Genomic DNA, 27,489 nt, shown 5'->3' with positions numbered 1-27,489 from the left:
AAAGGGCCAATTGGCTCGGATCTCGGCAGAAGGGAGAGCCGTGTCTGGTTGCATATTGAAAGCAACTTTCGACGCCGCGGACAACGCAGGAAGATTGATAGCAGAAGGTACTGTTATCAAAAGACATGCGTGGTTACGGCAGTCGGGGTTCAAAACAAACTCAGGCTTCATTAATAGACAAGCCGGTGGAACCCGATCTATTGTTTGGGAAAGCGGTCGAAGACGCACTGAAAAACGCCAAGGACGAATACGAGACACTGAAATCCCTTGGCCAACTACCAACAAACCCCCTAACCAGAGGGGGAATAGTAATTTTCGTCGCCCACGCGGCCAAAATTCACAACAAGGCAACTATGCCCAGGGACAGGGTACACAGTGGAACAACAGCCAGCAGTCTACCCAAAGTTACGGCAGGGGTAACAAAAGAGGGCGTGGAAGAGGCAGAGGCAGCCCCAACAAGGGAGGTGGCACGCCTCCACCAAAGCAGTGACGCTCAGTTCAGGGTCCCTTCTCACGCAACCCCAGTAGGGGGACGCATTTCCAACTTCACCCAGGCTTGGGAAGGGATCACCTCAGACAGATGGGTGCTGTCAACAGTGTCCACAGGATATTGTATAGAATTACTGCAGCATCCCCGGAACCATCCTCCACGACAAAGAGTACACTCCTTAGAACATCAAAAGATCCTTCTCGAGGAGATTGCCATTCTGCTAAAAAAGGACACGATAGAACTCGTCCCAGGACACCATGTAAACAAGGGTATCTATTCAACTTACTTCCTTGTGCCAAAGAAAGATTTGACAATGGCCCCAGTACTGGATTCACGGCCTGCCAACAAGTATGTCAAGCCCCAAAAATTCCGTATGACCACGCTACAAGAGGTAATCCCCCTCCTAAAAAAGGGGGACTACATGGCAACCTTGGATATGAAAGATGCTTATTTTCATATTTCCATGCTCCCGGCGCACAGAAAGTACTTGCGCTTCAAGGTGGACAGTCGCCACTACCAATTCAAGGTACTGCCGTTCGGGATAGCTTCAGCACCAAGGGTATTCATCAAGGTACTGGCGGTGGCAGCTGCACACCTACGCAGGGAGGCAATCCCAGTGTACCCTTATCTGGACGACTGGCTCATAACGGGGGAAACCCCAGGAATTTGCAGGACAAACATTCAAAGGACTATCGACCTCCTCCACGAATTAGGCTTCTCAATCAACAAGAAGAAGTCAAGCCTAGTGCCAAGCACCTCAAAACAGTTCCTAGGAGCAATCCTAGATACTCAGAAAGGGTTGACCTTCCCTTCGGAAGAGAGAATTCGGAATATACTACTGCAAATTCCACATTATCAGTCCGGTCAACAAATAACGGTACGCAAAGCAATGCGGTTACTGGGCATGATGGCGTCTGGCATTTACCTGGTCCCCCACGCGCGACTGCGCATGCGTCCTATGCAGGAATGGTTGGCGAAACAGTGGTCTCAGGCAAGTAGTCAGTGGGACGATCTAGTGGTCGTTTCGCCAACACTTGTACAGAGCCTACACTGGTGGTCAAGAGAGAATCTCGCAAGGGGGAAAACCCTTTTACGATCCCGAAGTACAGGCAGTGGTGACTACAGATGCATGCCTGACTGGGTGGGGGGCTCACCATCTCCACCACACAGCTCAGGGTCTCTGGTCTCACTCAGTAGCCAAGAACCACATCAACCTGCTAGAGCTTCTGGCAGTATTCAGAGCGCTTCGGGCGTTCGAGCCCCATCTACTAAACTTGTCGGTGCAGATCCGGACGGACAGCACGACAGCCATGTTCTATCTGAACAAGCAAGGAGGGACTCGTTCGCCAAATCTGTCCAAGCTTGCCCAGAAAATCTGGATATGGGCACTCAGACGGAACATCTTCCTGTCATCGCAACATGTTCCATGGGAGCTCAATTCCCTAGCGGATGCTCTAAGCAGAGACTCCCTCCCAGAAGAACACGAATGGGTCCTTCACAGAGAGATCGTAGAAGATCTCTTCTCTCAGTGGGGTTCCCCCACTATAGACTTATTCGCCACAAGCGGAAACAAACAATGCCCAGGATTTGCATCCAGGTTCCCCCAGCCAGACTCCCAAGGGAACGCCCTGTGGATGAACTGGTCAGGGATGTTTGCGTACGCTTTTCCACCAACTCCTCATCAGGAAGGTGGTGTACAAGATGAACAAGGAATCGATGACGCTCATCCTAGTTGCTCCCATGTGGGCGAGACAACCATGGTTTCCACACCTACACAGGATGGCGGTGTGCGAGCCCATCAAACTTCCAGCCTGGTACAACCTACTGTCCCAGCAACAAGGTCAAACAGTGCACCAGCAAGAATCCAGGAAACCAAACACAAGGCACTGTTACTTTGACAAGTGGAAGAGATTCGTTATTTGGTGCCAGAATAAACAAATTAACCCGGATTATTGCACTCCTTCCAACATTGTGACATACATGCTCCACCTGCTGGATGCAGGATTGGTTTTTAACTCTCTGAAAGTACACCTGGCTGCCCTCTCGGCTTACACCACATCCCATAACAAGGTGTCGTGGTGGAAAGTACCAGCAGTTAAAGCCTTCATGGAAGGAGTAAAGAGACTTCACCCTCCTATTTCTAACCCACCGCCAGGATGGGACCTTAATGTGGTGCTAGCTAAGCTCATGGGGCCCCCTTTCGAACCCATGCATAAAAGTAGTCTCAAACACCTGACTTATAAAACGGCCTTCTTAGTAGCCATTACCTCTATAAGAAGGGTCAGTGAAATTCAGGCTCTGTCAGTGCAGGATCTTTTCTTTACTATCCACAAATACAAACTGGTTTTACGCACACACCCTAGGTTCTCACCTAAATTTATATCTAAATTCCATGTAAACCAGTCCATCGAGCTTCCGGCTTTCTTCCAGAACCCACAAAGCTCGGCTGAGGTGAAACTACACACCCTAGATGTGCGTAGGGCGGTCCTCTACTATGTAAATAAAACCAGACCGCTAAGGAAAACAGATCAACTGTTTGTCTCCGTAGCTACAGGCAGAGAGGGAGATCGCGTCTCTAAAGGCGCTATCTCGAAGTGGATTATCAACTGTATACAGCTGTTACTCTCTTTCTGAAAAAACTCTGCCTTTTACGCCAAGAGCCCACTCTACTAGAGGCATTGGGGCCACTCTGGCTTTCATTGCAAATGTTCCCCTCGACACCATTTGCAAAGCAGCTACTTGGAGCTCTATTCACACTTTTACTCAGCATTACTGCATTGACACTCATTCCAAGACAGATACACAAGTGGGACAAGCGGTTCTAAGACACCTGTTTGCTCATGACCCTTCTCACATCCGACCTCCTTCTTCTGGTACTGCTCGCTAATCTATGCACAGCATGTGATCTAAGCAGATTCCACAAGCCTCTGAAGGGATACATTACTCACCGTAATCGTATTTCTGATGCTTGTATCTGCTTAGATTCACATGCGACCCACCCTTCCTCCCCTCCGAGAGAAGGCGCATGATTGCTTGTAGTCTTACCTTTCTGTCTATCTGCTTGTATTATCTGTACTCACGCTACTCCTCATGCTTCCTCATGTCAGAAAAAATAAAATCTGAGGATCCTAGACGCGTGAGGGATCTTGGGTACAGTGGACGTCACACTAGGGATAGTATTACTGGCACGCCTGTGTCGACGCCCATTTTCGAGTTTCGAAAAACAAACTGTAATACTCCGCAGCTTCCACTAGATGTCGGCCTATGCACAGCATGTGAATCTAAGCAGATACAAGCATCAGAAATACGATTACGGTGAGTAATGTATCCCATATATGTATATATCTCAGCAGTATCTGTCAACCTGCTGAGCTACCCTGGTAGCCTTCTACTTTAGAACCGGTATATGGATCCCTTAATGTACTAAAAATCACTGCATTACCAACAGTACTTTGGGTGCACCATTGCCATAGAAGTGATTTAAAGTGGAATTGATGTACAGTGTGGAGTTTTGAGAGAAATAGCATGAAAGAAATTGCACCAGGTTTTAAATTATTATTTTGAACATTTCCTTTGAGCGGAGTCCAACTGCCAGCTCTGCCTCCTCGGAACTCGTCCCCCTCTGAACTCCACCCGCTTTTCCAGACTCCACCCTCACCCTTGTGGGACCCCCCTTTGCATTTTTTCATTTCCACCACTGGGCCTAACCCAGTGAACGAAGTGAGTGGGAACGGTCGGGGCGGTGTTCCACTACTTTTTTATTTTTTTTCTGTTTACCATTCCTCAATTTTTACGATCATTTCACCATTCTATATAGCGGATTTGTCCATTCATAGCCCTGTGCAAGTGAGAAGTTGTAATAGGATCCTAAATTACTAGTCACTTAGACTATTACAACGCCCCAGCCGCAATACTTGTTACATATTGCACTATGCTCCCCCCTTACCCTCTCCCTGGCCTAAACCACAATTCCACTACTTTTTCCAGTACACTTCTACCACTCGTTGCTTCTGCAGCATGTCCGTCTGTCGAGGGTTTTTTGAATGCTCCTGGCTCGGGTAGAAGAGACGCCTAAAAAAAATGTTTTAAAAAGTATTACATCAGAAGTGTTTGCATGGGTTTTTTTGTAACATTTTATGCTGTTGCGAGAAAGAATTTGTGCAGGCGTTTGACTTGTTTGTGTTGGAAATGCTGACAGATTGTGAGCACAGATATCGTAAACCTTACCTGCTCCTTTTGTATTGTTGGTGAGTTAACCATTCTTTTTTATATGCGTTAATTTACTGATCTATCTGATTGCATAGGGCACAGCTTTAGCCCATTTTTTTTTAAACAAAAATGCCGCCTCCAACCCTGAAACTCCACCCATCCCCTCCCCCTCTCCCTCTATCGCACTCCTGACCAGCAAAGCTGTCTTGGGGAAGCGCCTGCGTGGGTCTGCCCACGCCTCCGATAATGAAGAAGTTGAAGCAAAGCTGTCTCTGCCACTGTGGGGTCATGACCCTGCGGTTTCAACTCTGAACATGGTTAGGGCAGTTGCAGAATTACCAGAACCTGTCAGTCAAAACAAATTCAATTCAAACTGTCGAAATGACTCGGTTGGAGGGGAAGGCAAGAAGAACCCCGCTCAATGACCTGCAGGCGTTTATAGTAGCTGGGCAACACTTGTGTGCATTCTTGGACTTTCTTTCCGCTGCACAGTAAACGGTGCAATCAATGGTACCTTACAAACGCCCTGCATCTTCCTTCAATCGTCCACCCTGCCTGCACCATCGCTCCACTCCTGCTTTCTATCGACCTAGGCCCATTTCCCCTAGGTGTGTGTGCATAAAGTCCATGTTTTCTCCATTCGACAGCCCAAACTGTTTTGTTCATAGTGGTCTGCATTTGTTGTGGTGTTGATGGTATTTTGGCTATGGCGGTGGTTACAGATTTTGTGGGCCAGCCTCACTGCTGCTTTTTGTTACAGACCACGGAGCTGCTGCGGAGCCTGCAGGCACACTACGAGCGCAATGGATTGGCTGGCGCATCACCCACCCAGGTAAGGGAGGGGAGAAGTGCAATCACATTGGGGTACAGTGAATGAACATTCCTGGGGATCTGAGCACATTGTGGGACTACTTTGCTATGTGAATTAGAGCCAAGGGAGGTTGGAAAATATGGGAAGTGGCTTAGAGTGCAGAATTGGTGGTTGGAAATCGCTCCAGGAATGGGCACTCACTCTCGGCTGTGCTTCAGGAAGGCAGGGCTCTGTCAATGGGAGGTCTGATTCTGTATGATGGGCTTCAAGGGGTCTGAGGATATAGCTTGGATCAGTATTGTGTTCTTCTGGGATTCAGATGTCTGGGTTAGATGTTTGGATTAGTACATCTCCTAATGGGCAAAATAAATCTGCAATGGTTCAATCGTTCCTTGACTAGTGCACTGAAATCACGTGTTTCGCTGTTTCTGTTGGCAGGAAATCAGGTCTCCCACAGAAGAGCCATTCCCAGTGATGACTAAGAGTCGAACAGAGACATGTAAGCATTGATTTTTTTTTAATAGATTTTATTAATTTCCACAAACAACATATAACTTTCACTCCCGACATTTACAGTTACATGTGTATCACACTATGCATTACATGTTTCTCTTTAATGTCTTTCCCGCTCCCTTCCCTTTAAACTCGAGCACCCCCCCTGTACCTCCGGTTTCGTTGCTCAGGATCAGCCCTCCTCATGGTTCTCGGGCAGATCCTTGTCGCTGTGGTCACTTCGGGTGCACCCATGCAGCGAGGCTATCATTTGTCTCCATTCCATCAGTGGTCTAACTTCACCCTCCCCTTTGCTAGCCACCATGTGCCATGCCATAGTCTCTGCGTCTGCCCACTTAAGGAGATCCTCCCACCACCTCTCCACTCTAGGCCTGTGAGAGGCTTTCCAGCTCATGGCGGTTCTCCTCTTACCCAGGATGTATGCTAAGTGTTTGAGTTTGCATATATGTTCCAAATTACGAGGCCTGGTAAATCCCCCTAGCATACATGCCCATATGGATTCTGTGTTTAATTTGATCCCCTTCTCAGACAACTTGAGTTTCACTCCCCCCCCCCCCCCAAAACTTCCCGACCTCCAGGCATGCCCAGAACATGTGGATCATACCGCCTCTCTACTCTCCACACTTAGCGAAATTTGGAAATACAGAGGTACAAAAATGCCCTATCATCTGGGGGGTCATATATGCTTTATGAGTAACAAATAGTTGGATTTGTTGTAACCTGGCATTTCTAGACACCTTCTTGTGGTATCTTTGGGCCCTCTCCCATTGCCCATCTTGCATGGCTTCTCCTGCCTCCTCCCAGTCTCGCCTTAGTTCGAGCAGCTCCTTTCCCATTCTTGACATAGCCAGTTCATATATCCTGGATATTTCGTGCCCCCCCTCCGAGATGTCATACATTGTTTCGATAGCCATATCCGGTAGCTCCGACAGCACAATTTCAGACCATGTTTCTTTCACTTTTTTGACTATCTTATTATATGTGATGTGTTGTCCTAGATGTACCCCGGTTCCATCTACTAAGGTTTGGAAATCGATGGCCTCCCTATCCTGCCAGATGTCCCCCCAGAGTGGCTAGGCCCACTGGCTCCCAATATTTACGGATCAATCTGAGCTGGGCATCTTCCCCGCATAGCGCTACGAGAGGTGCCTGCGGGGAACACTGGGCCGGGCCACCCAAAGACCGGCACGCTTTGCGCCAGATCTCCCAGCCCAGTGTCAGCAACTCTGGTCTCCCAAGGGGCACTCTCCTCCCTCAGTAGCATGGACTCTGCCGTCTCATCTTCCGCCAGCCACCTGGCTACATATTGTAGTTGCACCGCTAAGTGGTATATCTCGAAGTTTGGTAACTTAATCCCCCCTCTATGATATGCGTTCTGTAGTTTCCACAGGGCCACTCTGTTTCTTGTGTTATGCCACAGGAAGCCCCATCACAAGCTATGCAGTTTAGTAAAGAAGTGTCTGGGCACAATGTATGGGATGTTTGTAAAGAGGTGCAGTAGCCTGGGCAGGACCACCATCTTCAGCAGGGCCACCCTCCCTACCATTGCCAGGGGTAGTTTAGCCCAGAATTACATGCTGTTTTTAATGCCTTCCACAGCTTTCTCTGTGTATGTTTGTGCTCAGCCGTGACCATATGAAAGATGGTAATCCCCAGGTATCTAAACGTTTCAGTCTGCCAAGTTATCTGTAGAGTGGGCAAGTTTGACTGTGGAGTGCCTTTGTATCTGCCCAAGGGAAACGAGGTTGATTTGTTGGGGTTAACCATAATCCCGGAGAAGGCTGCTTAGCGTTCCATCACTTCTAAGATGTATTGCAGGTTCTTCTCCGGGTAGCACAGGTATATAAGGCTATCGTCTGCATATAGCGATATTAGGTGCGGTCCCCCTTTGATGCTCACCCCTATCTCTCCGTACTGTTGTCTGAGATAGATAGCCAGGGGCTCGAGTGCTAGTATATACAACATTGGTGACCATGGACAGCCCTACCTTGTACCTCTGCTTAATTGCCAGCTCTCTGATATGATCTTCCCCATTCGTACTCTGGCATGGGGGAGCTGTAAAGCATCTTCACCTACCGCAAGTACCCAGGTCCCATCCCGAATCCCTTTAGAGCCGCCATCAGCCATGGCCATCAGACCGAGTCAAATGCCTTGACTGCGTCCAATGAGACTACTGCTATTTCGTCTGGGTCACCCTCTGCCTGCTCTATAATATGATGCAGCCACCTGTGGTTATCCGATATGCTCCTACCGGGGACATATCCTGTTTGGTCTGGGTGTATTAATTTGTTTATCATTGGCTTAAGTCTATACGCAAGTACTGTCGTAAGGATCTTGCTTTCTTGGTTCAGCATGGACAGTGGTCTGTACGACCCGCAGTCCGCGCTGGGCTTGCCTGGCTTAAGGAGGGGAATGATCATAGCCTCTCAGAGATTCCGGCAGTCTTTTAATCTCACATGCCTCATTCAACATGGCAAGAAGTGGCGGAAGGATCTCTTGTCTGTATGTTTTATAAAACTCGCTGGGGAGCCTGTCCATGTCTGGGGCTTTACACGTGGGTAAATGTGTGACCACTGCCTCTAGTTCCTCCAGCGTAACTGGGGCTTCTAAATTCTCTGTCTTCTGTGCTCAGTTGGGGCAATCCTATATCTTCTATGACCTCATGAGTTTTGCTTTCCATGTCCTCCCCCACGTCTGCATAGAGGTGTTTGTAAAATTCGAGGAATCTCTCGTTCGGTTTCCTGGGTTTTGCAGACCTGTCCAGCCTCCCCCACGATCTCCCTAATTGCTGGACTATGTTCCTTGTTTTTATATAGCCACAAAAGCAGCCTCCCTGGTTTGTCCCCTTCGGCATGTTGCCTTTCGATATATTTCTTATAATTCAGGTTACTGAGTCTCTCTCCGCCTGCCAATTGCAGCTGGCTCGCCCCTTCCGCTTGTTCTTGCAAGGTTCCTTCTTTCTCCATTATTATTTCCAATCTCTTTTCGGTGTCCTGCAACTCCCGCTCTATATCTCTCTGGAGCCCTTTAGATTTGGAAATGGCCGGCCCCCTGATTACCACCTTGAAGGCCTCCCACAGGGTCCCTTCCGATTTCACGCTCCCAGTGTTTAGATCAAAATAGCTAATTATCCCCTCCCGTAGGTCCTCCTGAAAGGAAACATCTCTCAGGGCCTCAGCTCTGAGTCTCCATGTGGGGACTCTGGCTCTTGGGGGCTGGTGCTGCCAATCCAGGACCATGGGAGACTGGTCCGACAGTATCCTGGCTTTATATTCTGAGCCCACCACCTCCCTAGATATTCCGGGGGTGGTGAACATGTCTCCATTACAGCACATCCTGCAGAACAAAAGGAGAGACAAACATGCATCTAGTGTGCTCTGGTTTCGCTAAATGGGCTTCACCTGGATGCACTGCAGGTGGTGCAGAGAGGAGGAGGGAGAGAGTGCTGCTTTTCCCAGAAAAGTTGTGATATGAAAAGCTTTAATTTTCACCTTGTAACATGAGTACCAGAACACTATAGGCTTTGAGAAGTGCAGATACTCAAATGCTCAAAAATGAGAAGTACCGGTACTGAGGGCCTGTGTAGGATCGGCCCTTTGAAAGCACTGTGTGTACTGTGTGGATGTGTAGAGTTGAGGTGTTCGATCGGCACTTGCTAGAACAGGTTTTCTGTGCCTATGTATTTTGTGAATCTTATTTCAAAGCTTGACACTGAAGGTTTTAACACCTATCTCACGCCTCAGTCTTGTGCTCCGGATTTATTTTATTTCTTGGATGGCCTCCATGCAGTGGTTAACACGTCGTCTTCCCAGATTAATTCTTGTGACGCTCAGAATACATGCATCCAGTTTGCTAAGCAAAGTGGCATGTGGACCATAACTTACACAGCATTGTTGATCACCTCAGACTTATAGTTTGTGTTTGGAACGTTTTGTCTCTTTAGCAACGTTCCTTCTATTTCTATGGGCCCCCAAACTTGTTGCTTGTGTTTATGTACTCTTTTCTGTCTTTTCCACTCCACTTTTGCTCAATGTTACGGGGAAACCGACTAGTGCTACATGCTGTCAGTACTGGGAAACTGTTTCCCCTTTTTCTTTTTACGTGTGGATTTCTTGGTTAACTTTGTATCATTGCGCAATGCATCTTAAAATGCAGTGCAATGGGGGTTCTTTTTTATGACCCTAGACTACACTCCAAGGGATGATTTATTGGTTACTTTAGATGTGCGTAAGGAGAAAGTGGTGGCAGCAGCTACTGTACTTTTTGTTAGCTTTCTCGCGTTCACTGCACTTGGCTAACAGTGGCTAGTGTCCCAACATGGCCCTGCCACAAGGTTTCTGGTTTGTTCCTTGGCCATCTTGTCCTGTTACCGTCTTCCTGGCTTGCCAGGTCAGGAAATTCCTTTTATGGTCATCTGCGGCCCGGAAAAGCTGCACTTTTTCTCAGGCTAGTGCAGGGCCGTGTGTGTATGTGTTCCCAGGAAGTGGGTTGGGACTGTCCGGTGGCAATGCACAAACTGTTTTCCGTATGTCTAGGGAGTATGCATGAGATTCACCTTCAGTGATCCTGATTGGACCACTGCTGGGGTGTGTGTGATGGGCAGATCTTCCATTGGGTGTGCTGAGTTTTGAGTCCTGCTTCCATTCCCTAGAGATACTGTTAGGTTCATAAGTACCCTGCCCAGCATTGAAGAAGTTGACGATTCATGGACCCGTTCTAAGAAGGCTTGGCGACCAACTTTTGCTGCAGTCCAGGTGGAGCTTGTCTGGCTGCTGATCTTTAGAAGTAATTTGGTGGAGATTCAACCCTTGGAGTGATGGGGCCAAACATTTCCGACATCTGCTCTGTGCCCTGCCATCTGGAGTCTTTGGAGGTGTTCCTTCCTGTGGACTGACCAACTCCAGTTTGCACTACCGCGGTAGAGGGGTCATTCTGAGTTTCGGCTAAAAACTTTAGGGATCCTCCGCTTGTTCTATAAGGGTCCCTCCTGTGATGTTTTGGCATTTCAGCATCAACAGGACCCGAGAAGGGAGGCCGACTCTGACCACGACATCTGTGCCCCTTTCTGTCACTGTGCATCAGACTTTTGTCGAAACAGTGCTTTCTTCATTCATCCACTGGAACAGGTTGCACGAGCCCCTGGAGTCGACCAGGTCTTTGTCTTGCACTTGCAGCTCCTGTTACTGATTTTATTGCACTGGCTGCAGGGGCTATAAGTCTAGTTACTTACCTGTAACTGTATTTCTCCAGCATTGGTATCTTTCATAGATTCACATGCTTGAATATTCCCCGTCGTCAGACTGGGAATCCTCAGTGATAAAAAGAATTATTAAAAATGTGTTTTTAATATACACACAATGCTAATAGCAATGCATGTACATATCCCATTATGGCCTATGAGACATTCTATTGTGTAGTCCGTCCACCTCACTTTGGTCCTTTATGATCCCAGCCAATGAGGTGGCAGGGCTTAAGCTCTGCCCCAGGCAGCCATATTCAGATTTTGAACCGCAGGAATTACAGTATGATGGGGGCTGAGAGTAGGAGCAGCCTCTTGGGGGAGGCGGGTGGGCGCATGTGAATCTATGAAAGATACCAATGCTGGAGAAATACAGTTACAGGTAAGTAACTAAGACTTCTCCAGCATTGGCTCTTTCATAGATTCAGATGCATGAATAGAATACCAAGCAGTTAAAAACATGCCACCATCAATATACATAAATTCATAAATACAGAAAAAACATATTTCTGATCTAACCTTTACCATGCAGCAACACAACGGTTACATACTCAGGGAAAGGTGGGAAAAGGAGGCTGATCCTACCTTATGCAAAGCGGTGGCAGAGCTGTGCCTGTCCAACTGCAGTTTCTTTGTTGGTATCTTCAGCCAGGCAATAGTGTTTAGCGAACGTGTGCAGAGTGCTCCATATGGAGCCTCTGCATATGTCCTTCAAGGCCACCACTGCGTGGAATGCTGTTGACGCAGCTCTCCCTCTGGTGGAGTGCGCTGAGGGTGGTTTGGGAAGGGGGTCGCCTTTCGTTAGATGGCTGTGGGTGATGCAAGAAGAGACCCAGCGCGCCAGACCTTGTTTGGAAATATGCTGGCCCTTTGTATGACCAGAGAAGGCGATGAACAGTCTATTTGAAGAACGGAAAATCTCTAGTCATTTGCAAATAAAACTTTAAAACTCTTGCTATGTCCAGAGAATGCAATGTTCGTTCTGCTTCCCGAAGAGTGATTCTGGAAGAAAGTCAGGCCCGGCTCTAGCAGGGGGGACAGGTCCCCCCCCCCCAAGGCCACCCCTTGGCCCCCCTACAAAGGGGGCAATGCCAGTGGTGGTAAACAGCACTGGAATCCTAAGGGAGTATGGGCTTGAGGGGTGGATTTCACTCTACACATGCAGCAGCAACCAGGGTCGAACTGGGGCATAACATTGTCTTGGGCACCAATGTAAAAGTGGCCCACAGTGGAAAATGGAAATTCATTCCATTTGTGACACTGTTTTGAGTAGTACCCAAGGTTTTTTTTGTTGATAAAATGTGATGCAAATTGTGCATTTAAAAGAATATTCAGCAACACTGGTCAATACTACTAACTCATCAAACTGGCCCACATTGGGCCACAAACGGGCCCACTTTGACCCAAAAAAACTGCCCCACGTGAGCATTTTGCGTTTTTGGTTTGGCCATGGGCCTATTGCCCTATAGGCCAGTCCGAGCCTTGCACCAATTTCAGAGACATCATTCTGAGAGGCTGAACAGCAGGAGGCCCGGCCAGGATTTTGTTTGCCCTAGACGTTTATGCTCCACAACATGAAAGCACAAATGACCAGGGAGATGGAGGGCCATTCACATCTTTAAGTGGGGTAGCACACTTATTCAAGCATGCTGCCTACTATTTTCTCAAAACTAAAATCACAATTTCAGTTTCTGTAATTTAAAGTATATTTCTCTTTTGTGGGTATGTAGCATCTTTTCATATCATGCTTAATAATATGGTTAACCATATCAATCAATCGACAGGTGATGTTGCCTGAACACAGATTTCTGCAGAAGGTGCATCATCTTTTTTTATTTTTTTATTTGGTTTATTCAAACCTTTAAAAAGTGAAAGAAAACAAACAATATCAGTCTTGTTACACTCACACACTTTGCGTCATCTGTTAGAATTAACACCATATTAACTTTCATTTCAGTTTCCGACCAGGCGCTCACGTTGGTGACTAATTTCAGAGTCTTGTTCAATTGTCATCAAGGCATTCCTTCAAGGCCTGCAAGAAGACAACCAGTTTTCTGTCTGCCCCGTCAAACATGGCTTGCCACCAGTCGTCAGCATTCAATGTATGGTGCCTACTGATCACTGGACCCAAGATTTGTGTTCTCATGTTCCGAAACTTTGGACAAAACAGCGTTAGATGCTTCAGTGTCTCCTTGTGTAGATTGCAGAAGCGACACGTCTGGTCCAGTTCGGCATAAAGCGCCCATGTGCTTAGGCATTCTTTAGTTGTCAACACGTTAAGCCTGAACTGCATATACAGAGATCTCGATTTTTGCTCAGGAAATCGAGATAAAGTAGGCTTGCAGCTCCCGATATGCTCTTATTCAGTCTTGATGTTCGCCTTGAGTCACATGTTTGGCACCAGTCAGATCTCCATAGCTGCTTCTTGGCCGAGTCTGGGTTGTCAATAAGGGGTTTTAAGGCAATGTCATGTTCTTTCAGGACTTCAAGACATTGCTCGTTCCAAATTGATAACACGGTGTACACTTTATCATTACCTGGGTTATGCAGTATTTTTACTTGAGATACTGGTGGTGTTATCATCCTTTTCCTGAATAAGTTTAATAAGTTACAGCATACTCTTGCATGGATTGAGATGAGACCCAATTTGTAACTTATGCAAACAGTCGAAGTTCCTTTAGGTAATTGTAGGACCCTGACCCAGAAAATGTTTTCCAGTGTGTTCCATAAGTCGTGTGAACACCCAAATGCGTTTTCCACACCATAGATTAGGGCCAGCACGGCCTTTTGTTGATAAAAGGCAATGGTTGGCCTTAAAGAACATTTTCCATATTGTTTAATTATCATGGAAGCTTGACATGTCAGCTGCCAACACTTGCTTTTAGCGGAAGGTGCATCATCTAAATGGAGGCCCTTACAAATTACATTCAAAGTATATATTCTGCTGCATTAACTACTTGAGTATAAGTGAAAAGATAAAGTTGGTAGTAATAAAAATGTAATTCAGGAGAAGAGCGTGTAGTAAAATCAAACAGTGATAGATGCAAGGCTTTGAATTCAAAATGACCACTACTGTTGAACAACATTCCATGCCATTATTCTGTGCCATTACAAAAGGGGACAAGCCATTAGCAAATGACTCCTGGTGCTGCCACCAAAAGGTTCAGCCCAATCTCAATTGCTAGGCCATGTCCCCTCTGCACTGGAACACAAGCCACATGCATGTGTGGGCCTTGTGGTCTAGCAGTTTGGGATTAGTGACATGGCCAAGGATGATTTGAAAACAATGGTACGGGTGGCTGGCCAGAACAATGCCAGTGGTTATTATTGATTCAGAGAGATTTGCCTACTAGGTACAAGCCAGAACTCATGCAGTGGAACACATATAGGATGAAGATAAAAGGTCTGGAGAAACACACATCCTATGAGTGTGTTTGGTCGCTTACCCACCCAATGACTAGCCAGGTCTATGTTGATGCCTATGGCATTACCACCAAAACATACCCTTTCTGGAACTCGTTCAGCAAGCTCCATTACAAAGTAACACAACACGTGTTGCTCTATTAGTGCCGTCCACTGTTATAGCAAAGCATTCCTTTGAGTGTTTTTAATTGCTTAATTGCCTCTGTAAATGAGCTCCTGGTGTAATAAAAATCGTGCATCTTCAGCCAGTTGATTTTATAAGCAATATCTTGTCAATGCCTCTATTCCTTGCACTGAAGTCCTGTCTAAAGCAAGCAACCACAAAGGCAACAGTTTTGGCTTGCAGATAGGTATTAGACTGATATTTTCCAAGCAATGCCATTATATGCCCTGGTACTCGCCTTTTTCCAGCTTTTCCCATCCTATGGCCAGGCAGTAATTGTGGTGATTCACAGGTTCTCATCACATCTCCCCAGAGGGTAGCCCTTCCCTATGAGGCTAGGGAGGTGAGGCCCCAACCCACTGGTCCCTCTAGGGGTGGTAAAAAGTGGGAGAAGCTCATATGGGGAGACTCCGCTCATGAGGATGAGGACTCTGTCCGTAAAAGGCCGCCCTCCACCCTTGTTCCCTGGAGCCATGGCCCGATTACCTCCTTCCTCCCATCCTGAAGCTACTAATGGGTGTTATTGTTAAGTCTCTACTATTACATCTGTAAGGCCAGACAGGACTGAGACGAGGAAGAGCCAAAAACATTCAGAACAGTAGAAGAAATTACCAAAGAACCGTGATGAGGTGGCCACTGTTAGGCTTGAAGGTAACTTCAAAGGCATTTACGACAAACATTGCCGCTACGCTGGGGCAGGCCCAGCAATATAAAGTAAAGACCAAGGAAGGACTAAGTGTATTCGGGAGCAGCAAGAGTAGTATGGGACCCTGGTGTCCATAGTGCAGGGTCTGGGTAATTCAAACCCACTCTGCCCGAAGCGCTGAGAGACAGTTGGTCTCTGAAGAAGAAGCTGAAAGGAATTACATGAGCCAGAGCAAACCCGACTTGCTGCTGAAGCAGGAAGAATTCAGCAGTGCTGTGGCCTGGACGTGGACTGTGTGGTCCATAAAACACATCGACAATGCCACAGTATCAGCTCGGCAGAGCCATACAGACCAAAAAGGAGCAAAGCAGGAAGACGCACTGAACACGTGTTGAACCGCCACCGACAGTGACATGAGACCCTGCGAAGAACCGGTTGCGGTCCCCATGAAGATACAGGTAACAGGAGCGAGAAAGCTGAGTGGGGTCCAGGGAGCGCAAAGAGTCAAGTATTCCTCAGGAGTGACTTCCATCACAGTAGTGATACCGAAAGAACCAAGAGACAAGTATTCCTCTGAAGTGATCTCCTTCGTCACACTGGTGACAGAAGACAGCATAAATCTCAAGAGTGTCTCAGGAATGAACTCCCACTCCTTCACCACAGTGGGCAACTCAGCGCATGTGAAAGGTACCAAAAGGATCAAGAACTTACAGGGAGTAATCTCCCCAATTGTCAAGATATAAAAATTCCTGACAAAGTGCCAGCAATAAGAAGAAGAGTTGATAAAGTCTTAACTCTGTGTTTCACCAATTATTGGGAGTAAGTAAATAGACATCTAAACACTTGTACACAGAACTATCAAGGAACAGTCTCCAAGGCTCTTCCAGATAGACCGGGAAAAGTCATTTTCCTGGTCTAGGTATATTTGGTAAATCAGACCTTGATATAAGAGACTGCGTTTAAGTTAACCTAAGTTCATTGAACCCTTTTCTTCTTGGTTTATTTGTTAGTGTCGGGGATAGAGTAGGAGGTTTGGACAGAGAACAGTATTATGGTTTCTTTTGACTTGCATCCTGACGAGCACTCAAGTTATTTTGTGTTTGAGTTAGGGAAAACCCCTCCTCAAATAGGGAGAGACAGGTTCTTTTCTTTATTTGAATACAAGTCTATAGCCAAAACTATACCACCTTGTCCATCTCCCTACTCCATCACACCACATACCCTTATGGCAGTGACTGACAAATGCCTATCCATGCCTAATCAAGCCCCAAAGCAAAAACAAAAGGTGATGGCTGGAAGGTTTAGACTGAATCTTAACCACTGGCATTGCTCGGGGCAACCCTCCCGACCATCGTTCTTCGCCTGCCAAGCCATTACAGAAGGGGAAAGACCATATGCAAATCAGGCTTGGCCCCACCCCAAAAGAGGAAGTCCAGCCCAAACTGCTAGGTCACATCCCTTCTGCACAAGACCACAAGCATCCCCAAACATGTTTCACCCTGTTGGGGCTCATCAGTGAGGAGTAGCAAATCAGGCTTGGCCCCACCCCAATGGCTTGGCAGGCGAAGAAAGATGGTGTGGAGGGTTGCCCAGAGCGATGCCAGAGGTTAAGATTCATTCTAAATCTTCCAGCCATCACTCTTTGGTTTTGCTATAATCAAACCCCAAAGCTGTTTGTTTCACCAATACATGTTGTCTTCAGTTTGTCTCCCTAAGTGAACGTGTATATGCCCAGATGCGGGTGCCTTGCTTGCTACGCATAGGAAATCAAGCTGCGCCTCACTGAGTTGGTCCAACAAGACCCTGCCTGCAAATAAGGCTAGCATGGCAAGTATGGACCGGTTTCAGATCTTCTCATGATTACTTTTCAGTGGGGTCTGACCTAAATAGAATGTATATTGGTCTGTGTGGAAGCCTAGTCTACTCTGCAGAAATGTTTCATGATTCAAACTGACTTGATAACCTCATACTGTTTTAGTAACTTACGAGTTTGCATTCAAACAGAATACATTTATGGATTTTAACATTTGGATAATGCCCATGCCCCCCTGCTTTGCCTTTCTCCCCTCAAATACAAACAGCCAAGGGTGCACAGGCCCACCCAGTGAGGTGTTATCTTTTTAACGTGTATCAGAGGCAGATTATTTACAACAGGAAGTGATTGGAGATGATGAAAGGTAAAAGGCAGTGGCCATTGCTGTGGCAGTTTTTTTATTTAAATTATATAGGGTTTTAACAAGCTATTTAAGTGTGATTGTTGGTTGATTAGAAACTAAGGGGACAAAGAACAAGCTGTGTGAAACAACAACCTTGCCATGCATTTCATTGTGTCTGTATGAGATGTTTTGTATGTTCTCATTGATTTCTATGCTGCAGCTTGTAGGCTTCCATTCAGGATAGGGAAAATAAAGCTACAATCATAGGGGGTGATTTTCCAAGTCAAGCGGAGTGGATGTATTTATCACCACTTGTTATGAGCTGCAGGATTTTGTATGATTTGGCAGGCGAAGTTGGAGAGAAGATGGGAGTTAACAAGGCCCTCCTACCAAATCCGATTGGCTTTCCACCAGCGTGTATTTTTAAGTTGGCGGAAAACCAATGGATTCCTATGGGATCTGCCTGACTTTTACAACTGGTTAAAACAGGCAGATTCCAAAGGAATTCGTTGTGGATGTCTCCCACAATCGTTAATTGTGGAAGTGATTTACACTTTTCCAGACACATGGTGGAAAGGTGAAGAGCAAAGGCGATTTTCACCTGTGTTTAACTCTTTACTTTTTTAGTACTTGGTGGAAACATGAACATTACACTTTTTTTCAAAAGGAACCATTCATTAAACAGGAGTGGTCCCTTCCTCTACAATTTAAGATTCAAAATAAAATGCCCCCTTACTCTTCATCAATACGTTTCTACAATGATTAATACATTGTCAGGTTGATTTATCAAGTGACTTGTGCATGTTTTAAGTAATCTGTATCAAATGGAGTATTATTTTAGGCATTCAAAACCAAACTTCAACACATATTTGTACCAACTTGAGCTTGGAAGATGTGTGGTTAAGAATCTAAATTTCAGGCTAGGCTCAAATTCTGCCTTTACTATTTAACCAAAGTGTGTGATCCTGGACAAATTATTTAATTTTACTATCCCTTGCCTGCTAAAAATAGGTGGCCCTAGAAGTGATTCAGTTCGCATTATAAGCTATTCCAAAAAGTCTTGCTAAAGGTTTAATAGATGGGCAGCATAGGCATTAAGACCCACCAACAACACACATCCACATCTTTCATCTATCAGGCAACATTTATTTAACAAAATAACAAATTAAACACATGAAACAAAAAGTCATCATGGAAAATTGCATATTATAAACAGTATTTATATAGTATGTACCAGACAATGATGTACATGGGCATGTCAGGTGAGCAAGGCAGTCTCCTCCCTGCCACACCCCACCAGGAGCAATACCAAGAGGCTGGAAACACCTCAACCTGCATCGTCTGCCTCCTGATGCAGCTCTCCAAGCCCTAGCATTCTATCCTACATGCCATCACTCCCTCGCACCCTCAACCTAATTAAAATGTGCTGCAAAAATGCAACAACATGTAAGATGTTATGCTTAAAATTTAATTTTGTAAGAAACAAAATCTCCTATTCCTTGCTTCAGTATTCTGGAGGGGGAGGGTCAGTCTTTCACAACAAGATGGAGGTAGCACAAGCACCTCCTCCTGGGCCTGCTGGGAGTAGCCACAGTGTTCAGAAAGGCATTGTTGGGCGAACACCATCTGAGATGGTACAAAGACTGGGGGCCTCACTGCTCCGCCCTTTCAGAGGAGGAGGTGGCATCACCCTCTATTTTCCCCAGCCAGGCCAAGAAAGGCATGCTGTGGGCTGGTGGGAGTGGAGGTAAATGGGAAGGGTGGTACGAGGAGCTGAAGGAAGGTGACTTGGGGTGAAATGTGAAGGAGGATTGGATATAATAGAAAGGAAAGAGCAGATGTGAAGGGAAGATAGGTAGCTTGATGTTGCAACACTATGTTCCTTACTGCTCTTTTTGCTCTGTATTGTTTTTTATAGAGGAGTGCAAATGCATTTCTCCAGACTTGGAAATACATTTTTTGCTGGGTCACGAATGTGGGAAATCTGGTTGAACGCCAGCACTTTATTTAGGGTACTCCTATACCCACACCCTTTGGAATTTGGGCCCCCCTGGTCACAAACCTGGCCCACCCAGTTAAAAATTCCTGGAGCCGGGCCTGAAGAAAGTTGGAAAGACAATGCGTTCTTTGAGATTCATTTCTGATGCTACTTTCAGGAGGAACTTGGGATGTGGTCTCAAAATGACACGGTCCTTATGGAACAAGGTGAAGGGAGGTTCAGATGATAAGGCTTGCAACTCACTGATCCTCCTGGCTGAAGTAATGGTGATCAAGAAAGCCATTTTCCATGACAAGAATTCTATGTCGCACCTGTGAATGGGCTCGTAAGGAGGTTCCATGAGGGCTGTTAGCACCGTGTTCAAGCTCCAGGTTGGAACCGGCGTAGGGGGTATGTACGCAAAAGTCCTTTCAGGAAGACCTTAACGACCGGAAGGGGGAGAGTAAGGACTGGGTCTCCGGGGCTCTCGTGTATGCCGCAATGGCTGATAGGTGGACCTTTATTGAAGACAGTGAAAGACCTCCTTTGGCTAAGTGCAATAAGTAAGGAAGAACTTGCTCAACCGAGGAGATAGGAGGATCAATAGCATATGTCTCACACCACTTGGAAAAACAAGTCCATTTCCTAGTGTAAGTGATGCATGTAGAAGCGGCCCTTGAGGCTCTGATAATGTCCCAGCAATCCGTAGGTAAATTGAGATTCATCAGCTTAAGCTGCTCAGGAACCAGGCCTTGAGAGACGGGCTCGCTGGATTGTGATGGAGGACCTTGTGGTTCTGTTGCGTCAATAGATACTGATGCCCTTTGAGGTGAATCTGAGGCCATCGGGACAGATGCTGTAGGGTCGAGTATTGGACCCGCCGTGCCCAGTCTGGTGCAATTAGGATCATAGCACACCTCTATTCTTTCAGTCTGCGTAGTATCCTGGGAAAGGGGGGGGGGGGGGCATATCGGATTTTCCACGGCCAATCCACCAAGAACGCGTCCCCTACTGACTGGCTCTCTGGGTATCTGAAGGTGAACATTTTACATTTCTTGTTGGCCCTGTTGGCAAAAAAGATCAAGCTGTGGATGGCCCCATAAGGTGATATGTTGACTTCCTTCTCGTCAAGCTCCCACTCGTGGGAGGACATTTAGTCCTGTAGAGGAGGTCCCAGATATGGCCTGCACTCCAGCCACCCATTTTGAAGTACTAGGAACGTACACACCGAGATATGTGACGTATGATGAGCAAATAAACCAGCACAGAGACACACTAGGGCTCTGCCCAGTGCCCATCAGAAGAGCAATACCTGTTGAAGTGCCAATAATCAGACAACCTTGGGCAGTACAACCGTACCAGCAGCTGACACAAAATGCAAACTGTCCCAGAAGGGACCCAAAGGGCCTTAATTGAAGGCGAATGGTGACGACACAAGGGCCCGGATAGACTCATAGATGAAGGAAACCACAAACAAAAAGGTGATAAACAAAGATGAAATGTAACGAGTAATAATGTAATGGACCTAGAAGAAGGGACGATGTCGAAATAATAAAGAAACGTAACCATAAAGCAGGATGAAAATATGCAACTAAGCGAACGCCTGTAAATAGGCTTGGAACGCAAGAAGCTAACGAAACAGTACTGCTTGCAATGCTGCTTAGAAGAATAGAGCGGCAAGCGCCAACTATATAAGTGCAAAAGCCACTTTATACAAAAGCAGAATTAACCCAGGTTGCTAGGGGTCAAACAGACCAGGATTCGTATACCAGCACAAAGCCAGACGAAAGAGCGGAATCGAAACTTGTCAAGCAGCTCATGCCTGGGAATTGGAGGTCAACCCAAGTAAGGGAGGAGAGTGGCAACTCCGAAGAATCGAAACTTAAGAGCATAGCAGCCTGCCCTGTGAAGGTCGAGATAAGGAGGCCCAGGCAGGTGGCAAAGCCGAAGGGAGAATCAAATATGAAAATAGAAGGAACATGAAGCAGATTCACGGTGTACTAACACGTGACCAGCCAGGCGCAGAGAGGTACCAACGTCTGATGTCACCCAAAAACAGAGGATGCCATAACTTTTCCTGATGAGAAGCTTCTGTTTCGAGGCCATCCTCTGCCAACTAATTGACACATAGCCCTAAAGTACTGATTGATGGAAGGGAGGCAGGCTGAATCTCAGGGCATACTGCATCTGGGTGATCATTCTGCATGCTGCTAATTAAAGTGGAGATTTATGCCTAGAGGTGTAACCGACCCAATCAAAATGGACCAAATAATCTAGGGTCCTATAGCTAGTAGAACCAATGAGACGTCGTACTTTTAGTGACGTCTGGCACGAGTGATGTAGAGGGATTGATTTTTTTTTGATTGATATTTTATTTCTATCGCGCTCGTACACAAGTGTTTCAGGGCATGACAAGGCAAGGGAGGGGAACAGGGGAGAACAAAACAGCGATCTTACTAGGCCCAGTGACATTGAGAACGTGCAAGTGCATGGGAGAGGGGGAGTGGAAAAGTGCATGGAAGGAGGGAGAAGTGGAAAGTGCGAAGCAGAGGAGAAACAGATAAATAACAATAAATAAATAATAAAGGCAACAAACGGTGGTAATGCAAGTGACAGGAAGAAAAAGGGGGGGCTGTATAGGTACAGATACAGACCTCAGTGCAAGGGGTGGCCCGGTGGCAGTGCGGGAGGGTGGCAGGGTGAGCAGGTACCTGGGCCAGAAGGACAGAGGGTGGCCAGGTGCACAGTGCCAAGAGAGAACAGATCAGCAGGGGAGAGGGGGATGGGCGTAGATGCCTACCCGATAAGAATTATCCAATCCTCACACTCTGTTACCATATAAAGAAATAGCACCCATGTTAAAGTTACCTTTTCCAACCAATAGAATTGCATGACAAACCTTTGAGTGTTGCACATCAATGGTGACGAATCTAGACTATAATTATTGCTGTTTGAATGAAGATTGGGAAGTTGAAGCGAGACGGGCGATCGCATCACTGTTGATCTCCATGTTTCCCCGTTTGTTTGTACTTGTCATTAAACTGACTTCCTTTTGCCAAACCATTGAGTTGTCCTTATTGAATGGTGTTGGAGTAAGAGAATCCTGCACCCCATCCACCTCAAAGTGCAGCTATCTCGCCCTAAAGTACTTGAGGGTGAGCTCTGATCCTATGGGCCTATCTGAGGTCATTCCGCCCTCCTGTACACTTGGTAGCAGAGGATGGTTATGACCATCAATTATTGATTGATTAAAATAAGACACGTATTGACTGTCGACACAAAGTAACTCTAGGTCTTCGGCAATATCACGAGTGCTTCGCCATACGGCTGAGTAGACTGTGAAGCTTCCCCTGGACAATGATAGTTTAAATGGATCCAAAACTGCAGTGGGCCTGAAGGGACCCGTTTTAAAAACATCACCCTTCCATTCCTATGGGCAGCGGATCAGGCGAAAGACTGAAGGAGGCAGTAACGGAGGCGGTGATCCGAGGGTACAGAGATGAACGATGCGAGCGGTGAGTGAAACAAAAATGTAATTCTTTGGCAAATGTCATAGGCATTAGAACAAGTAAGGGAGAAGGTAACGGAGGGAGGTGGTGAAAACAAAATAGTCAGAAGTTGAGAAGAATATATGAATATATAGAGAGATGGAGAGAGAGAGAGAGAGAGAGATTCGAAAATAATTGAATAAATAGCGGTTACCGGGGTAGATGCCCGAGAAAAGATAGGATACCGGGGCGGACACCTGAGAAGAGAGAGAGAGAGGCTACCGGGGCAGACACCTGAGAAGAGAGAGGTTACCAGGGCAGACACCTGAGAAGAGGGAGAGGATACGCCTTATTCCTGCATTTTAATATAGCAGTCAGAAGAAACGTGAACTCAGAGCCCCACATAATAGGGGACGACTAGGCTTGCTCCACGTTGAAAGGCGTTGTGAACAGAGTTTGTTTAAACTCCATGTCTGGGTACAAATTAGAGGCCCAGGTATTTGTGTCCAGCTGGTGTCTGTCAAGTGTCTGTCGTACGTGTTCTGTTGTGTGTCACGTGTTAGGAATTTTGTTGTTTAGAAATGATTAGGATTTTATGCGATTCTGTAGTCGAGAGCAAATCGCACACTAATTGATCATTTAAGTAAATTGGTGATATAAAAGTTTTGGTGGGAAAAAATTGGATTGGAGCATGCAGTGTTTGGTGCTCGCTCATATTGTTGACCGTGTTAAAGTTGCATGAGAGGATTGAAAAGTGTTGTATAAGAGGAGAGTAGAACAGATTTAAGCATGGAAGAAATTCTACCTTTAGCACACTTATGTAAGCGACTGCTGAAACATGCACCTAGAAATATAGCACTGAATGGGTTAAGGGTACTGCCCACAAGATGTTTATGCCGTGGCCACAAAATGGGTCCTTATCTAAAGCCGTCTTAGAGCATATGACAAATTACTTACATGCCACACATACAGGCAAGAAGCTAGAGAAACACCTTGCTGTTCTAGAACTTTGGAAAATGTTTGAACAGTTGAAGGAGGAAGAGCCACCTGCAGACTGGATATTAAATATATGCACGGAGGGGGGTGAGATGCCTACTGCGCCACCTGCCCCGCATGAAACCGAGGGAAGTAAGCCTGAGCGGCTCTACCCATTAAGGGAGCTTAAAGCAGCTACAGGGGACAGCAACCCCGCATATGAGTCACCTACATACAGTAGTGATGAAAATCGAGGGAAGGATCCGGTCCAGAATCCTACCTCCGCAGCCCTGAGGGACAAGGAGAGACGCAATGATGAAAGGAAGGATCAGGCACAGACAAGTGCCTCTCTCCATAAGGAGAGAGAGAGGGAATTAAATGGAAAGGAAGTGAAGACCGAACTGATGTGATTGCATTCACAAAAGACGAATGGATGGGAGGACAAATATTATTATTGAAGCTCGATGGAAAAGGAAGTGAGGACATTAGACCTAAAGAGAGGGTAGATAAGGCACAGAGAAAGGAGAAAGAAAAGGAGTTAAGGGATGAAAGGATGAGAAGGAAAGCTAGGCTGAGACAAGAACAGCTATAACGCGAAGAGCAAGAAAAGCAGCTCGATAGCAAACAGAGAGGAGCCAATGACCACGACAGACAGAAACAGCAAAGGTTAGAAGAAGAGTAAATGGTACGTGAGAAAAGTATAAGGAGACGAAGGGATGAGGAAGTTCGAAGGGCAGATGAATGTAGAAATGAAAGGAGAAGGGAAGAAAAGGTCAGAGAAGAGGCGAGGAAACGCAAAGAATTTGATAATATTGAACATAAGCGTAGACAGAGGGCACGCAATCTCGAATATTTGGAGAGGGAAGTTAAAAAACCTGATCCAGTTGTAGACTGGGAAGACATTGAAGAATTCTTTCCTGCGTACGACTCAGTACCAGGTAAGACAAAGGCAAATATTGAAGGCTTCGAAACCAGAGGCATCGGGGAAACGATTGATAAGATATATGATAAAATGGGGGTAGAACAAATATCCCAAGGAGAATGGGAAGATGACAACTTGGAAAGCAGTCAGCTGTATGACACTGAGGATGTCACCGGAAGTAGTGGGAGCAGGAAACTGTCCCTGTACAGATTAGAAATCAGTAAAAATGATGATGACACAAGGAGTTGCGTGAATTGGGAACGATCAATGTCCGACACCGGAGAGGAGACGGAGTGCGAGACAAATGTAGGAGGGAGACAGCGTGAAAAGCATCTCCCAAGGGAAAAAGGGGTGCGATGGTCCGACGCTAGCGAGTCCGCACCAGGGACATCAGTCTGCCACTCAGTCTGACCGGCATGAAGGAGTACCTCATGGTTAGAGGGGGGTGTCGTCACTGCCCTATGTAGACAGACTAAGAACATTGCCAGGTAGACAGCGATGCAGGAATATCACCCCTGCAATAGACAGAAGAGCTATGAGAGAAGAGAAAGAGGGCTGTGCATTCCAATTTCCGTTACTAGAAAAGGGGGGAGCAAGACCCCAATATATTCCATGGCCACACATGGATAGAGAAAACCTGAAAAATGCTGACATCGGGAGCCGGGAAGTGGATACATGAGTTAGAAAAAATGACGGGGGCAGTCACGGTCGCAATAGGGGACATTAAAGGTCTCCTGATCGCCATACTTGGTGAGAGAGCGGACGATGTGTGGACACGGGCAGGGTACCCTGGTGTAACCACAATCAATACTGCACATGATGGAGCGCCATTTAACAATTGCAGAGCAGCAGTATGGAAAGCGCTACAAGTGCTTTTCCCAGACACTTCCGATATGGGAGCTATAAAGACTTGAAAACTGAAGGAGTCAGAAGATCCGTTAATTTATATCCAGAATTTCCAAGACGCGTGGATACTCAACGCATGAATCTTGGACGGAATCTATACCAGTGTTTTACCACATATTGTACCGAGGGTTGCCAGAACCAGTGCAGAAACAGCTCAAGAAATTGGTAGGAGTTGAGGCTAAACCTTGGGCTGAGATACAGTTGACTATCGTACATTACTGTAGATTGTTGCAAGAAAAAAATTGAAAAAAGGAGGCAACTCGAAAGGGCGAGGAAGCGAAGCTGGTACAAAAGAAATCATCAAAGTATGCTCTTGAAGGAGCCATGCTTACTAACCCAGCTGAAAAGAACATGCAACAGGTGGCTAATCCACAGCAGAACAACCAGGGTAACGTAGGACTGTACCCGAGGGGAAGAGGATTTAGAGGAAGAGGATGGCAGAGTAATCAAGGTTGTTTCCAAAGTAATCAAGGAGACATTCAAAATGTGCAAATGAGCAACCCAGATATGTCAAATGGACAAATATTCTGACCACCGCCAGTATGTTGGCTGTGTGGAATGATGGGGCATTTGGCTCGCACGTGCAGAAGCCAAGGCGCCTGGCAGAACAGTCGAGGAATGGGAGCAGGCACGGCAAATCCACCTGCAATCCCACAACAGGGTGGTGCACAGAATCACACGGTGCAGCAGCAAGCTTCAGGCGCGCAGCAAGGTGCGCAACAAGGGCTTGAACCACCGAACATGGGAAATTTGCCACAAGGACAATCCCAACAGGCACCACAACAAGCATTTCAGGGCGCAAACTCCGGAAGAGGAGACAACTCTGGGAATGGAGAAAATCCACAAGTGTACAGTGGGCCGAACGAATATATAAACTAGGACAGCTCACTGGGAACCCTGATGTGCTCTATCCTATCAGTGACACCAGACCCTAATAAGGAACATAGGGTGGATGTCGTCATAGGGGGTAAAGAATATTCCTTCCTAGTTGATATGGGTGCAACACGCTCGTGCATATGTGAAGGCAAGTTTTCCTTGTCTGTCGAGGCCATAGCTACTCAGTTTTACAGGAGTGTCATGACCCTTGCCCCTGGCCCTCACTGGCAAGTCAGCCTTCCAGTTGGGACCAGGTCAAAGGCCTTAAAACCTCATCCAAGACTCTCTTGGAGTCAGTCCTGGCGCCTTTGGCGCCAGGTTCATAACCATCATGAAGACCAACATTAGAATGGGACTATTTACTTGAGCCTATTTAACTTTGGGGGGGGTTCAGCCAACATGGAGGCACACACATAGCTCAGTTACAAGGAACTGAGCTTTGCGGTCTAGTCTTTTGGGTGTGGCAGGCTTGGGACTACTTTACCTGGACTACTTTGGATGTGGCAGGCCTGGGACCATTTTACCTGGACTACTTTACCTGAGACTATTTAAACCGCACCCAAACAGCAGAACATGCTTTGCGTTATTCTGCTGTGGGCAGCGTAACACTCACCGTGTCCAGTTATTTGATGCCAGCTTACCTGAAACCAAGGACCTGCAGAGAGAGAGAAAGTACACTACGAAACCTACCTGG

The 27,489-nt window shown here is 46.5% G+C and overlaps 1 protein-coding gene across 1 annotated transcript in view; it reads left to right on the top strand.

Moving 5' to 3' along the window:
* The window catches only part of LOC138579638 (uncharacterized), a 600,935-nt gene that overhangs the window by 207,268 nt on the left and 366,178 nt on the right, over positions 1 to 27,489 (top strand). The window contains exons 3-4 of the mRNA XM_069649890.1: positions 5,460 to 5,531; positions 5,949 to 6,009. Of these exons, the coding sequence (XP_069505991.1) occupies positions 5,460 to 5,531; positions 5,949 to 6,009 (133 nt within the window). The remainder of the gene's footprint in view (positions 1 to 5,459; positions 5,532 to 5,948; positions 6,010 to 27,489) is intronic.

Source organism: Ambystoma mexicanum, chromosome 3p (genome assembly GCF_040938575.1).
Source record: "Ambystoma mexicanum isolate Mex_15411 chromosome 3p, UKY_AmexF1_1, whole genome shotgun sequence".
NCBI lineage: Eukaryota > Metazoa > Chordata > Amphibia > Caudata > Ambystomatidae > Ambystoma > Ambystoma mexicanum.
Note: the sequence above shows the minus strand (reverse complement) of the source record. Positions and strands in the feature narration are given on the sequence as shown.